This window comes from Saccopteryx bilineata, chromosome 6 (genome assembly GCF_036850765.1).
Source record: "Saccopteryx bilineata isolate mSacBil1 chromosome 6, mSacBil1_pri_phased_curated, whole genome shotgun sequence".
NCBI lineage: Eukaryota > Metazoa > Chordata > Mammalia > Chiroptera > Emballonuridae > Saccopteryx > Saccopteryx bilineata.
This window is the reverse complement of record NC_089495.1, coordinates 200,116,943-200,132,502: the sequence shown is the minus strand read 5'-3', so window position 1 is coordinate 200,132,502 and position 15,560 is coordinate 200,116,943. Positions and strand designations below refer to the sequence as shown.

At 56.0% G+C, this 15,560-nt stretch overlaps 1 protein-coding gene across 2 annotated transcripts in view; it reads right to left on the bottom strand.

The window, feature by feature from the left end:
- Window positions 1-477: 477 nt before the first annotated feature.
- KIAA1755 (KIAA1755 ortholog) overlaps window positions 478-15,560 on the bottom strand; it is a 32,113-nt gene continuing 17,030 nt past the window's right edge. Inside the window, exons 5-14 of one of the 2 annotated variants that reach the window (XM_066236983.1) lie at window positions 14,954-15,077; window positions 13,970-14,063; window positions 13,000-13,086; window positions 11,182-11,298; window positions 9,410-9,508; window positions 8,573-8,721; window positions 6,356-6,494; window positions 6,081-6,203; window positions 5,336-5,557; window positions 478-1,643 (exon numbers count right to left, since the gene is read on the bottom strand). In XM_066236983.1, coding sequence (XP_066093080.1) covers window positions 942-1,643; window positions 5,336-5,557; window positions 6,081-6,203; window positions 6,356-6,494; window positions 8,573-8,721; window positions 9,410-9,508; window positions 11,182-11,298; window positions 13,000-13,086; window positions 13,970-14,063; window positions 14,954-15,077 — 1,856 coding nt within the window. In that variant the 3' untranslated portion in view covers window positions 478-941. The remainder of the gene's footprint in view (window positions 1,644-5,335; window positions 5,558-6,080; window positions 6,204-6,355; window positions 6,495-8,572; window positions 8,722-9,409; window positions 9,509-11,181; window positions 11,299-12,999; window positions 13,087-13,969; window positions 14,064-14,953; window positions 15,078-15,560) is intronic. The other variant, XM_066236984.1, reaches the window with a different exon arrangement.

Here is a 15,560-nt window from a genome sequence, read left to right as displayed (position 1 = left end):
CTAAGATTAGAGGTGTAGAGTCCTCTGCCTGTTGTCCCCCATCCCGCCCGCCCGCACAACCTGCTGGAGGGGACGTGGCTCCTTACGCTTGTCCAGCCCCTACCACCAACAGAACCGCTGACTGGGTGCCAGAGGCTGGGCCTAGAGAGAGGAGGAATTGTGGGAAAGGGGATGGCAGAGTCCGAGGAGATGTGGTGGGGAGGGGAGTTGACAGAGACCACGAGGGGTTGAGGGTTCTCTCTGAAGCTCAAGGACCAGACTGTAGGGATCCTTGAATTTGAGACTGATGGCCCAGATGGTTGGATTGCAGTGTGAGAGATGCAGCAGACATTCCCTCCCCTCCCCTCTCCCCTCCCCCCCTTTCCCCTCTTCCCCCTCCTTCCCCTTCCCTGGATACTAACCGGCCTCCAGCAGGTGATTCTCATGCCCAAGGTCAATGGTGCAATGAATAGCATGCAGTAATTTGCTTGACAACATCCCTTTATTTCTTTCCCAGACTCACCTCCCTGCTCCTCCCACAGTGGTTCCCGGGATTACTGTCAAATACACATGCACTTGGATCCTTGTCTTGGGGTCTGTTCCAGTGGGACCCTAAGACCGGCTCATGGTTCTATATGAGGGCAGTGATGTCCCCTGTGTCCCAAGGACTCAGAGGGCTGCGTACCCCTGGACTCCAGCCAGGCAGGTGGCCTGTCAAGGCTGAGAGCCCTGGAAGGGTCTGTACCGGGGGGAGGGGGCCAACCCCACTCTCTGCTGCACCTTGCGCTGACCTCCCGCGGGCCGGGTCTTCCCAGAGTCCCCTGCTGCCGGCTCTTGTCCCCTTAGCACAGGCCACGCACACACGGAGTGCCCAGGGGCCACGTCCTGATGGGTCAGGACCTTGTGCAGCTGACCCCAGCCCAGCACGCCCTGGAGCCGAGTGCAGTGGTAGGGGCTCCCAGCTAGAGGGAGGCAGGGGGGCTAGTCTGGGGCGAGTCCTCCAGAGACGTCTGTGAGTCTGTCCCCTCGGAGGAGAAGCTGCCTCCGGTGGGGTGGGCGATGCGACTCTGCCTGGGGAGCCGCTGCCAGGAGAAGAGGGTGCTGAAAAATCGCTCGGGGGCAGGATCGAGGGACTCCCGGGGGCCCTTGCTGTCATCGGCCTCTGCGGCCTGGCCAGTGTCCTGGGGCAGAGGGCCTGCCCGGAGGTTTCTGTCCTGCCCGGCTCTGGGAGCCCGGGGAGGCCCATGGGGTTTTGGTGAACGATCCAGGCCAAGGGAATCCTGGCAGGGCAGGTCCTGCCTTCCTCTGGAAACGGCTTCTCCATTCACTCCCTGGCCCTTGGTGGCTGTCCCCCGCGGTTCCAGGTGTGCTGCGTGAGCACTGGGGCCCAGCGGGCATGGACAGTGGGCCAATGCCTTCTTCAGGAGGGCCTGGATCTCCCCGTGTCTCGCCCGGGCCTCGTCCCACAGGCCCTGGCCCAGCCCCTTCCGGCTCAGCGAGGCCACCTGCAGCCCCATGGCGGTGAGCTTCTCGGCAGGGAACTCAGACGCCAGTCGCTGCAGGTAGCGATGGAGGCGGCGCTGGTCCCCAGGGCTGGCCTTCTGGGCCTTGCCCAGCCTGAGCTGGGCCATCAGGTCCTGACAGTCCATGTGGAACCAGGTCATCTAGGGGACAAGAAGGAAGAGAAGTAGGGTTCAGGCTAGGAGTGGGATCGTGGGGCCACCAGGAAGACAGGATGGGCTTCTCTGAGCAGGGAGAGGACTCGAAGAATAAATCATTGATGGACTGAATTAATAACATGCCCAAATAGGTCAGGGCCCCCTCCGGTGGCCGTAATTTTCTTTGACACTGATGACAGTGGTTTCCTGCTCTTCCCCGAGGTGCACACACCCGCCACCAGTCCCCAGCACCCTTGGGAACGCCAGGCACAGTCTAACACCCCTCTGGGTCAGCAAGGACTTACGCCTTTCTGGAGCTCAGTTTCTCCTGCTGCAAAGTGGGAGGTTTTATGACGATCATAAAAAGCTTTCTGAGAGCTGAATGTTCAGATTGTTGGGATTGCATCAACCCCTCATGAAGGGTACTGCGAGAGGAGTCTGGCTAATACGTATTGAGCACCACCTGTCTGCAGGCTCTGTGGGCTTTAGGCCTGAGCGCACTCAACTGCACCAACAGCTCATTTGACGGAGGAAGAAACGGAGGCTCAGAGACGTGAAATCACTTGCCCAGGTCACACCGCAAGTCATGGGGGGGGGGGGGGAGCTAGGATCGGGCCTCAGGGAGTATCCACCAAGCATGTCCTTACGTGGGAGAAACGGGCCCGGGCAGGGCCGACCCTCACCGTCAACCAGCGAGACCGTCAGCCAAGCCAGGCCCCTTGGCCGCCCTATTCCAGCCCCTCTGCCCCATTTTGAGATGCTGCCTGTCCCCACTTCACCCACAAAATGTCTGCGGGCTGCAAAGGAGCCAACACACTCCCAGCAGCTCGTGAAAAACATAATCTTTCTCTCCATTAATTTGGAAGCCGACAGCGAGCTGTTAGGCTGTGGGGATTGGAGAACCATTTTCTCTGAGGAAACCATCTTTCCGTGGATTAAGGGAACTTGTCTTTAGATAAATGGCTTCATATTCGCGGGAGCACACGGAGCTCATGGCTGGGAAAGGGCTCCATAAATCTCCGTTAGCGGCACAGTCGTGTTATTATTATTTAGTGCCAAAGCTGCCGCACGCATGCTCTCTGCCCGGGGCCGGGCCCAGCGCCGGGCTGTCCCGTCTGTCTGTCTCGGACTCCATTTTCCAGGCTGACTGAACACAGATGAATAACACCTCAGATACTATCTTGTCCCAAAGCCTTGTTGTGCGGGTTAAAATTCAGGGCCAGAAAGGAGAGGGGGCCTGCCCAGGTCACACAGCAGAGATGGCCAAGGTGTGGCTTCAGGCCAGGCCTGTTGCCTCCTGTAGGACTGCCAGTCCTGGGTCAGAGTCCACCTTCCCACATGCACCCAGCCTCCCGACCCCCAGCCACCTGGCCGGCCATCCGCAGCCTTCCCTGAGCCCCTTGGGCGCTGGCCCTGTGCCGGGCTCGGTGGACAGGACCAGGGCCCAGTCAGGCCCGGCTGCTGCCCCGGGAACTCACCTCACAGGTGACAGACAGAGACAAGCAGGTGAAGAGGCAACAGGATAATTTCAGATCACAAAGGGCCCGTGAAGTGATAAACAAAGGGTGATGAGAGAGAACAGGGGGGCTGGGGGCAGGTGACAACGCAACAGGATAATTTCAGATCACAAAGGGCCCGTGAAGTGATAAACAAAGGGTGATGAGAGAGAACAGGGGGGCTGGGGGCAGGTGATGACGCAACAGGATAATTTCAGATCACAAAGGGCCCGTGAAGTGATAAACAAAGGGTGATGAGAGAGAACAGGGGGGCTGGGGGCTGCGGGCAGGTGCTAGGTGGTCAGGAAGGGTCCCCGTAAGGAGGGGACATATGAGCTGAGCCCTGAAGAAAGATAAGAAGCCAGCCGGTCAAGGGGAAAAGCTGAGGGAACAGCAAGGGCAAAGCCTCAGAGCTACAGCAAGTTTGGTTTCTTCAGCAGAAGTCAGTGGGGCTGAAATTGGCTAAAACCGACGAGCAAGGGAGAAGCTTCCAGATAGATACACTTAACCCATGAGGTATTACCGCAACTAATGATAATAATATTGGTGTTAAAGATCATAATTCCAAATTAGAGCAGAGTATGGGGTAGGTGTGTGTGTGTGGGGGGGGAGGGTTACTTACTTTTAATTCGATTCTCTCGGCAATTTAATTTTCCCGGCAAAGCTGGCACGAGAGCCAGGTGATCTGGGTTTGAATCTCAGCTCTGCCCCTTCCTAGCTGTGTGACCCTGAGTACATTCTTTGGCCTCTCTGTGCTTCCTTGGTGCACAGAATGGGCCTATGCAATAACAGCACCCATCTCACGGGGTTAGTGTGACAATAAAACGATGTGTAAATGACTGGAACAAGGGCACATGATAAGAACTGCAGGAGCATTGGTTGTTATTGTCATCATCATCATCATCATCATTATTGATGAGGGGCGGAGGCCCAGGGCAGTGCGGCTCTCTTTGAGGTCACCCTGGCCACGCAGCACAAGTGACCTCACTCTCTAATGTCTGTACTGCTGGGAGTGTGTGTGTGTGTGTGGGGGGGTCCCTTTGCTGTCACAGCCTGCATCTGCCTCCCTTGCCTGCTGCCCCAGGGAGACAGAGAGTGGCCTGTCCTCCCAGTGCCCCTGGCAGGACTGACCGGAGTCCCTCCCACGGCCTTCTGAAGCATCCTGTGTTCTCTGTCCCCTGAGTGACGGGCAGGCTGACAGCTGGGTCACTGGGCTCAGGCTCTTCTCACGCTCTGCCCTTGGTGGTGAGGGTCAGCTGTGGGCACTGGGCCCAGGCCAGAGATGTGGGTGTCTGTCCCAGCTGGGTCACAGCTCTCCCAGGCTGCTCCCCTGCCCTCCGAGGCCTCAGTTTCCCCATCAGGAAATAAGGTATTTAGGAGAGATTTAGAAGAGTTGGGGGCCCTTAAATCAAATCCTGCTTGACTGTCGGCCCTTGGGGTACCATGAGCCAGTCACTTCCCTCTTTGGGCCTCGGTTTCCTCCTCTGTAAAATGGGCTGATCAACCATGCCACACTGGGTGGCCAAGCCATGACAGATGCAAAGTAATGGAGTTTCTCTTGCCTTGCACCCCAACACTCTGTGCTTGCCCCTCACCTCCACCCCACCACCGTAGTCCTACCCTCTCCTCTGCCCTCCTGGCCAAACTCCGGGGTCCTGGCTAGGACAGAGGCCTCTGATCTGAGCGTGCAAGCCTCAGCCAACTGTCCCTCCCTCCCCTGCTTGCGCCACCTGTGTGGCCAAGGGGCAGCCTGGGAAAGGGCACTGTAATGGTGTCATGGGCTTGCTGGGTGGCCTTGGCTAAGTGACAGCCCTTCTCTGAAGTTGTTTCTCCAAATCCGCGACTGAGGGGTAACATAAGATCGACGTCGCCTACAGAGCTACATGATTGGATTCTCAGGAACCCCTCAGCCCCTGCCCTTAATCCCCACATTTATGAAGCAGGTGCTATCTGAGGGTCCCGGGGAGGCTGCCTGGTGTAGTGGGTCTGCTGGAGAAACCTGGTCAGGGATACGCCAGCCCTGGATTTGGGAGGGTGACTTAACCTCTCAGACTATGTTTCCCTCCTGGAAAATGGAGGAAATGCTTTCGCCCAACTCCTGGGACCAGGGGATGAATCGCGCAGAGAGCCCGGGGCTGCGTCCGGCTGCTCCCGGTCTCCCGGCCGGAGGGGCAGTCTGTACAGGTGGTCTGCCAGGCTCACCTTCTTGCAGAAATGGTAGAGCTGGAGCAGCGTCTCCAGGTCTGTGCGCTGCCGCTCGGCGGCCATGTAGAAGTGGGTCAGCTCAGCCTGGAAGGTCCGCTGCGTGGAGGCGAAGGCTGCCAGCTCCGGGAACTCTGTCCCTCCGGCCTTGCCGGCCCCTCCAGCTGCAGCCCCCAGCTGGGCCGCCTGCTTGGACAGCTCCAGGCCTCGCCGGTACTGGGCCTGAGCGGAGAAAGGAGCATCCACTCAGCCCCCCTTAGCTGAGGCCTCCCCCAGAGTCAGAGAGCTCCCACTGCCCCGCTGCTGAGTGCTGAGACCGCCTGAGCCTCAGTTTGCTCATCTGCAGGATGGGGACACAGGCCTTTGTCGAGGCAGTTTACTTCACCTAGCTGGGACTCCGCTTAGTGTCATCTTCTGAAAAACGTCCCTGACCCCCAAAGCCTTTGTGTCCCCACAGTTTCCCCTTTCTGGCTGTTTCCCTGTTTGTCCCCCACCTCCATGCCCCACTGTCTTGGGAGTTCCCTGAGGGATTCTGAGATAGGACATCTTTGGACTCGGAAGTCCCTGAAGGCTTCCTGGAGGAGAGAGCATGTACGCTGAACCCATTACGACCCGCGCTGGTCTCCTCGCTGCCCCGGGCAGTTTCCTTGCACTTTCCCGCTTCCACACCTTGGCCCTGGCCAGGCCGCCCCTCTCCTGCCCTGTCCGTCTGCTCCAGTCCTGCTGCTCAGCTTTGGGAACGCACGGCAGCCCGAAGGAAGAAGTCCTCAAACTCCGCGTGGGCTCTCTCCACCGTCTCCAAACTCCCGTCCTTGGGCGTCAGCGCTTGCAGGCACCGGCTTCCTTCCTGCTCCATCCAGTTGCTGACCTGGGACGGGGGAGGGCGGTTTGGACATGAGGGGCTCACGTCCTTACACCAGAGCAAGTGCCCGGCGGGGGCTGGGCCTGGCGCAGGGCCTTCCCCGTGGAGGGTGGCCAGGTAGGAGCACCCACATCTCCCGGCCCGGCATCCCCTCTCACCTGGTGGATGGCAGCTTCCAGGTGGCCCAGGCGGATGCGGAGCTCCAGCCTCCCCAGGAGGTGATTAGATGCAGTGACCAGCACATGTAGCTGCTCGTCCAAGAGGCTATAGAGGGCGGTGGCTTCAGCCAGGTGGCTCCTGGGAGACAGAGGAGGCGAGAGAAGGCCCAAGATGCACCCCTTCCCCAGTACAGGCCTGTACCCCCAACTTCCAGCGGTTCTAGGACCCTAACCTGGTCATTCTAGCTGCCGACTTGATGTGTGACTGTGCACATGTCCCCATACCTTTCTGGGCCTCAGCTTCGGTGTCCCATGGGACTGGGAGGACCAGCAGACACAGCAGGGAACCGAACAGTCCTCCCATATCCAGGAGGGTAGGAACTGAGCTGGACAGGCCTGGGTTCAAATCCCAGCCCTGCTCTCTTCGAGTCATGGGGACGTGTGCAAATTTCTCAACCTTGCAAGGCTTTTTATTTCACCCCCGGAAAATGGAGATGACAGACCCACCCACTTCACAGACTGCAGCAGGGATTATATGATCTAACATCTTGGCTCTCGACCCTGGCTGCACATTACAATCCACCCTGGGAGCTTTAAAAGTCTGGATGCCCAGGCCGACCCCAGGCCACCGGGGGCAGGTCTGAGCGCAGCCCGGACAGCAGCGCTTCCCAAGCCTCTTCCGGAGGTTCGAGAGGTTCCGGAGGTGGGGGGCGGCCGGGGCTGAGAACCAGCCCTCACGCACTCAAAACGCAACGCGGGACATCCAGCACACCGCGTCCGTAAGCGCTTGTCATTTATACTGCAGCAACAGTGACCCGCTGTAACAAGCCCTCTACCCGGCCTCCATTTTACAGATGGGAAAACTGAGGTCCAGAGAGAGAGGAACTGAGTCTCAAACAGGCCAGTCTGAACTGGAACCCAGTCCGTGGTGTTTTCCGAACGTAATTTTTAAAAAGGGTCAAAGCCAGGAAGGCATAAATGAAAGACTGTGGATGGGATCCAGGCATATTAACACTTGTGTAAAGGAAGGAATCTGGGGCTTTCCCAGCACCCCTCAAATCCCACCACACCCTCCTCTGCCCTGGGTGAGGGGGGGGCGTCTTCCTTCAGGAGGAAAAAGAGATGTTAGGAAAGCCTGCTTGCCTGGAGGGAGTCTTGCCTGGGCCTTCCCATCTGACCGCTGCTCCCCACGGGTCACTGCCCTTCCAGGTGAGGGCCCAGGGCACTTGAACAGGAAGGAAAATGCCAGCTTGCCTTGCGGAGGGAAGGAAGGAGGGAGGGGCGGTAGGCAGGAGTTGCTGGGATTCATCTGCAGAATGAACGCGCATAGCGGCTCACATGGGACCACAGCGCCCCCTGGTGGAGATACCAGTGACAAATGGTCTGGAGGGGCCTTTGGTGGACAGAGGGGCCTGGTGCCCAGTCAGTGAGGTGGGGACACTCTAGGAATCACAGCTCCAGCGCCACCAGGCCACGTGAGGGGCAGGGATCCACTGCCCAATACCAGGGTCCACTGCCGCCCAGTGCTCGTATCAACATGACTCTGCCTGCGGCCACAGCGCAAGGTGGTGTGTTCAAGTTTCTGGACCAAGCTGCCTGGGTTCTGGTCCTGGCCCCGCCACCTCCCAGCTGTGTGACCCTCGGCAAGTCACTCAACCTCTCACTGAGCCTCAGGCTCCTCCACTGTGAAATGGGGATATCACTAGGATCCACCTCATTGGTGGGAATTAAACAGGTTACTATTTTAAAGCCTTTAAAACAATGTTGTGCTCATACTAAGTGCTATTTAGGTGTTGTCCTTGGAAGCTTATGTAGACGGTAGAACAGTGTGTTCTGGCAGAGATAAAATATTTCCAATTACTGACTGATTTAATTACTGATTGCCCCACCACACCCCTAAATTTAAGAAAATTGGTACTTTTCAGGAATATTTAGTATTTATTCTGTGGCTCTGAGACGCCCTCACACACTGTGAGCTTCTCCCCACCGGGCTCAGCTTGGTATCTGGGTCAGGGAAAGTGGTCAGTCCATGAGTGACCAGAAACAAGCAGGGCTGTCCTGCAGTGTCCACCCCAGTGTGACAATGACCAGGGCAGCACAGAAGAGACAGGATATGGGCCCTGGGCATCAGCAGCACCCACACTATGTGTTCCCAGCTCCAAACTCCCACCCAGGAGACAGGGTGGGGTGGGAGGGGAGAAGATTGGGAGTCCGTACCTGACATCGGGGTTGAAGTCCAGCCTGCTGGCCTCCTGCCGCAGCCTGGCCAGGGTGGCCCCGCCTTCCCGCTGGAGGCCCAGCAGACCTGGGTCCCTCAGCACAGCCTCCATCAGCTCCTTGGACTTGTTCAGACACCTGGTGGCCTCCTGCCAGTGTAGAGAGGTGGCCTGAGACCCATTCCCCACACTGCCTCTACAACCTTCCAGGGCTCTCCACACTCAGATCATGCCAGACCCCCCCCCCCCAGTCTGGCATTCAGGGTCCTACAGAAAGTGTATATTTTCTACCTCTAAAACATCTCTCATCATCATGTTAACTTCAGTGGCCCAAGTGCCATCATCGCTTGCTGGGAAACCATCCCAGCCTCCTCACTGGTCTTCCTGCTACACTCTGGCTCCCCCTTCAGTTTGTTTTCTGCATGGACACTGGCTTCCATGCTATTCCTGAATATACCAACCATAATCCCACCTCAGGGCCTTTGCACATGTTTGCCCTCCACCTGGAGCCCAATCTCCCTCTTATTTCCATGCAGCCTCCTTCTCGTCCTTCAGCCTGAATTTAAATACCATCTCTTCAGGGAGCCCTCATCCTGCTCCGTTATTCTCAATCTTACTATCATAGCATTTGGCACAATTTGTAATTACATGCCCACTTCTTTGTTCACTTTTTAACAACGACCTCTACCACAGTACCATGAATCCCAGGAGGGCAGGGATAAGTCAACTTGCCCCAGGCTGAGGCTTCAGGTGCACATAGAGAGTACCCAACATTGAGCCCTTGGTCTGTGGAATCTGGGGTGCAGCATGACTTTCCCGCCTCATGCTCCTGCCTCACCTGTGCCCCGCCAGGGGGGTCACCCTTCTCAAACTCCTTGATGGACGCCTGTAGCAGGGAGGAGGCCTGGCGGAGGTCAGCAAGGAAAGGGTCCGACTTCTGCAGGACAGAAGGCCAGAGGTGGGTGTCAGCCTGGGCCGTGGAGGAGGACGCCTCCCCCACCCCGGAGTACACAGCAGGGATGTCAGGTGGTGGTTCTCAAACTTCAGCTGCATCAGAATCACCCGGAGAGCTGGTTATATCTATGCTGCTGAGCCCCACTCCGGAGTTTGTGACTTAGCCCCTCTGGGGTGGGGCCTGAGTGGGACTTTGTAACAGGTTCCCAGGTGATTCTGACGCTGCCGGTCCAGGCAGGGACCACACTTTGAGAACAACTGGGGCTGGGAACAACAGAGGGAGGAGGACAGTCCTGAGCTGTCCCCAGGCTAGTGGGGACACCGTGGGGGAGAGAAAAAAGGGGTAGTGAGAGGACAGGGATGGGGGGGCATCCTCCGCTGGGTCCCACTTCAGCCCAGCTCTACCACTTACTCACTGTGAGGCCTTGGGCAAGTTACTTAACCTCTCTGTGCTTCCGCGTCTTCCTCTGTAAAACGGGATCACGGGAGTTCTTGCCTTATAGGCTGGTGTGAGGATCAAACAGTGTTAGTCTTCATCGTTACCAGTTTTATAGTCTGAATCTATGGGTCAGATTTCATTTAAAGGGACGGTTTTAAAACAAAAATGTACTTCGAAAGTCACTGGATTCATTGGAAGGGAACTGGGGCCCAGGGGACAAGCAGGAAAGGGAATGTTTTTCGGTACCTTGTTGTACCATCTGAATTTTGAACATACTGCCTATTTTTAAACAGGCGTGATTTTAAGAAGAGTACCACGTGATACACTATTAACATAAACCAGTGGTTCTCCGTGTGTGTGCGTGTGTGTGTGGGGGGGGAGTATTTCTACCCCCAAGGGGGCACTGCCAATATCTGGAAACATTTTGGTTGTCATGGTCAGAGTGGGCAGATGCCAGGGGGGATGGTGCTAATCACGCTATGATGCACAAGACAGCTCTCAACAGCAACACAAAAGAATTATCCAGCCCAAAATGTGAACAGTGCGGAGGACGAGCAGCCCCAGTCTAGAGGAAGCTGCAGGCAGGCACTGGCGGGCGTGGTTTCTGTGCGGTTTAAGCTGGTCATCTTCTGTGTGCTGTTGTGTGAGTCCCCCCACCCTGTGTGTTCTCGTGTGTTAACTTGGGCATGAAATGCCCCCTCGAAGGGTTGTGGTGAGGAGGGATTGAGCGCAGCGCTGGCTGTTTTCTCATTTCCCTTCTTACAAAAGGGAACACACCTGCCCCTCCCCCCCACCAGACACTGAGCTGGGTGGGTGGGTCTACAGAGCAGATGTCTGGATTTATTTTCCGTTAACAGAGACATAACTCTCAGCATATGTCAGACACTCTTCTAAGCTTTTTACCCCCCATTAACTCAATTACTGCTCACAACTGCCCCCCGAGGAGGTACTATGATTACCCCCCATTTTACAGCTAAGGAGAAGGGCTCAGAGAAGGTATATAACTTACCCAAGGTCACACAGCAGAGCTGGGATTAGAACCCAAGCAGGCAGGCCCCAGAGCCTGAGCTCTCAATCACTCTACACTGCACCTTCATTTTAGACATTTGTTGAAGGACTAGTTTTGACCTGGACAGCATGGATGGATCCCTGGGGGCAGGATAGTGGAGGGAGGGAGAGGAGTGGGGTACGGGGCTAAAGGCCATGACGGTAGACACCTGGAAGAATTGCACCCACTCGCTGTGGCGGTAGGGGAAGGACCCTTCCAGGGCTGCGGGCAGCTGGCTGGGGTCCACATGGTGGCTGAGGGCTTTTAAGGAGGTCAGTGCTTCTACCTGTATACGAAAGAAGTGAATCAGGAAGACTGGGGACTCACTGTGGGGACAGACGTTTGGTAAGGGTCTGTCCAGGTCCCAGCCCCAGCACCACTCCACCTCCCACACGGAAGTCTGGCCCTGGCTTTTAGAATTGCTTTCTGGGCAATGAATCTTCTCGGGGAATTCCGAAAAATCAAAATTCAGAACCAGACCCTGGGTAAAGAATAGCAAATAAACAGCATTCTCACTACCATTCTGCTAGCCTGTGCCCAAGGCAGACATCATTAATCAATCACAGCACTTGCTCCCTCTGAGCTTGGCTCTTTCCCAGCCCAGCTCTCCAGGCAATCACATAAATTGACTGAAGCTGGCCCTTGTCATGTAATTTCTTTGTAATCCTTGTACCATTCTCTGGTGACCCAAGGCACTGTCTCCTCTTTGAGGCTGTTGAGAAAGGTCACCAAGTCCTAACAGTATCCCCTAAGCCATGGAGGAGGGACTAGGTGATTGCTTTGCCCAGGCAGTGAAGTATCCAAACAGCTCCAGATACCTAAGCCCGGGACTGGGCAGGTTTGTGGTTTGGCGGGCCCACTAGTTAACCCTGTTACTCAAAGTGTAGTCCACGGACCAGCAGCATCAACAGCACCTAGGAGCATGTTAGAAATGCAGAGTCCCAGGCCCCAACCCAAACTACTTCGTTGGAACTTGCACTTGGACAAGGTCCTCAAGTGACTCATAAGCACACGAAAGGTTGAAAAGCCTATCTCTAGCCCACAATGTGCCTTGTCTCCGACCAGGAGGAAGGATCCCTTTAAAATCATTTTCTGAAACAGGGCAGAACGTGGGTGCCCGCACTTGACGACTGTGGCACATGGCACTAATTTTTTTTTTCTTTTTTTTTTTTTTTTCATTTTTCTGAAGCTGGAAACGGGGAGAGACAGTCAGACAGACTCCCGCATGCGCCCGACCGGGATCCACCCGGCACGCCCACCAGGGGCGACGCTCTGCCCACCAGGGGGCGATAATCTGCCCATCCTGGGCGTCAGAGCCACTCTAGCGCCTGGGGCAGAGGCCACAGAGCCATCCCCAGCGCCCGGCCCATCTTTGCTCCAATGGAGCCTTGGCTGCGGGAGGGGAAGAGAGAGACAGAGAGGAAAGCACGGCGGAGGGGTGGAGAAGCAAATGGGCGCTTCTCCTGTGTGCCCTGGCCGGGAATCGAACCCGGGTCCTCCGCACGCTAGGCCGACGCTACATGGCACTAATTTAAGGGAGCTGCCAGGCTCTTTCCTGCAACGGCCCAAATCAACTCTGCATCTGAGATGGAGATGCCTAGAGAAACTAGGGGGGAAATACAGGGAGATCAGGAGGAAAAGGCACCTCTGCCTCCAGCTTGCTGTGTGGCCTTGGGCGGCCTCAGTTTCCCCCTCTGAAAAGAAAGGGGGAACGGGTTGGCTAGATGAAGCTTTTCAAAAAGGTTTCATGCCATGTGCCGCTCTCAGCCACGTGGTGGTGGCCACCAGGCATTGCTAGGATTGCCAGAGAAAAAATAATTCTGTGACACAGGCAGGACCAGAGAGTTGTAGCATCCGGGCCTTGCATTTATTGACAGGCACTACTATCTCAGGGCGCCCTTGCTCGTGACTTCTGCAATGCCCCACCCCTGCTCAGCACAGACCCAACCACTCCTCTCCGCCTGGGCTGACGCAGCCTGCCCCTCACCTGGATGTCAGGCAATGTCTCCAGAGGAAGAGCAGCCTCCTTCTCCCCCAGGAGGAGTACGGCACAGATGGAGGCTGGGTCCCGAGCCTGGAAAAAAAGAAGCATTTCAGCGCTGCTCTGCCTGGGCCTTCGCTGAGCCCCTGAGCAGCCCCCGCACACACATACACACACCCCACTAAGGAGCAAGCAAATAGGGCTGGGGAGAGGGGCGTTTCCTGAGGCTGGGACCCTTCTGTGGTATGTGTGGAAGGTGACCCGTTGGGCATCAAGAGAGTAGCAGGTCCAAGCTGTGTTGCAAACTTCCTAGATGACCCGTCCCCTCTGGGCCTCAGTTTCCCCATCTATACAGTGAGGAGGAGATAAGCATAAGCCAAACTTCCATTTACTCTGCTGTCTATACCAGCCAGTTAGGAATCTCTTCCCTCCCTCATTCTAAGGTCATGGGGTCATGTGACCTAAGTCTAAGCCAATCAGAATGTGTCATTCCCCTGGTCACAGGGATTGGTTGATGGATCAACACCTGAGCCAATCACGGTTAAGGAGACACAAAGAAACATTTTCTAGGACTTCTGGGAGGGGAAAAATTTCTCTTTCTTATTGGTCTTGAATGAAAGACCACGTGTAGTTAGAGCTTCTGGGAGCCAGATTGCCACCCAGTGGGGACCTCGGTGAGAGGGATACCTTCCCAGGAGAACAGGGCCAGAAACGGAGAGAGAAGAACCAGATCTTGTGACAATATATGAGCCTCTGGTTCAAGCCATACATACTTAAGTTGGACTTAACTCCTAGACTGTGGAGTCACATGAACCCATGATCAGTCTTTCTCTGTAAGCCTGTTTGGGCTGGGGTTTCTGCTGGCTGCAACTAATGGTCGCTGTCTGGGGGCCCTGGACCTAGTTCTGAGCCCCCCGGGGCTCTATGAATATGCTGCCGAGACTTGCTAGGCTGATTCTGTCCACCTCCCACTCACCTGGGTGGCCTTCAGGGCACTGACCAAACCAGGGTGTAGAGGCTGCTTCCTGGCATCAATCACAACCGCCAGCCCCTTGGTCTTATCTTCTGGCCTGTGGGTGGTAAACAGTCTTGCTGGATAACCCAGGCCCTCTAGGGGAAGGCGAGGGAAACTGGCTGCTGGACACCTTGATTAATTGGTGGACTTAGAGCCTCCTTGGTCATCCCCTTTTCTTCCAGGTGAGCCTCAGAGAGGGGAGCTCACCACCCCAAGGTCACACAGCAAGTTAGTGGGATTCCAGGGTTTTGTGTACCATGCTGGCCACTTTCTCAGCACCAAAAAGGGGGCCTCGTCTCCCTGTCTGGTCAGAAAAGCCACTCCACCTTGGACAAGAGGAAGAAACTCTCAGTGGCCAGCTGGTGGCAGTGTTGCCTCCCATGGGGTGGAAGAGTACATGGAGAAGCTTCTATCAGTCCCTCTACCCCCTACCCCTAGCAGCAGACCTCCACGTTGGGTTGGGGTCTATAGCCATAACCCTGAGCAAATGCCACTTTTGAGACCATCTGATGGGCTGGGACTCAGAGGAAAGGATGGTACCTCTTCCCTAGCCAGTCCAACATGAAGTCCGAATGATAGGGTGGGGGTTAGACATCAGCCTGGGTCACTCACTAACTTATTCATTCATGCATTCATTTTTTTCACTTTCTCATTCATTCATTCATTTATTAACCCTCCATTTGTTCAACAAATATTTATAATTCAGATGTCAGCTTTCAATTATCACCTCCTCAGGGAAGTCTTCCCTGATGTTCCAATTGGAATGAGTCCACTCATCCTTCTCACTCTACGACCGTGGCTCTCAAAAGCTGGTCCACAGTCCAGCAGCATCAGGATCACCAGAAAACTGGTTAGAAATGCAAATGCTCAGGCCCCACCGCAGACTTACTGACTCAGAAACTCTGAGGTCGGAGGGATGGAGTGGCCAGCCAGCCCAGGTCTTACCTGGGGACAGTGCACAGGTAGGAAAGCAGCTTGGTGAGCTCTGAGGCTGTGCACCATGGCGCCTCCCAGGCTCCCTGGGTGGTTGACACCAGAAGCAGGGGCCGCCCTGCCCTGTCCCGACCACCTGGAGGAGAGAGGGCACAGGGGCACAGTGAGAACTTTGATGCAACCCTCTCTTCTAGGACCTGCTCTGTGGTCTCCAGGCCTTTGCCCACACTGCCTGAAATGCCCTTTCTCTCCTTCTCCCCCCTTAACTCTGAACTCCTTTTCATCCTTCCAAACCCAGCTCAAAAACCACTTCCTCCAAGAAGTCATCCCTGATTTCCTCCTCCATGCGGAGGTAAGCCTCACCCTCCTCTAGACTCCCTCTGTCCGGGGTTTACCTGGGGGATAGAGCTCACAGAATGAACTTTGGGTTCGCACAGACATCTGTCCTCCCACAGCCCCTTGAATGCCCCCTTGGTCACAAGTTCTTTTACACTGAGCTGTAACGACCTGTTGAATGTTCTCCACCCCAGAATATAGACTTCCTAAGAGCAGGAGCACATTCAGCTTGTTCCCTGCTGGGCCCTCAGGGCTAAGCTCAGGGCCTGGCAGGGATGCCAGC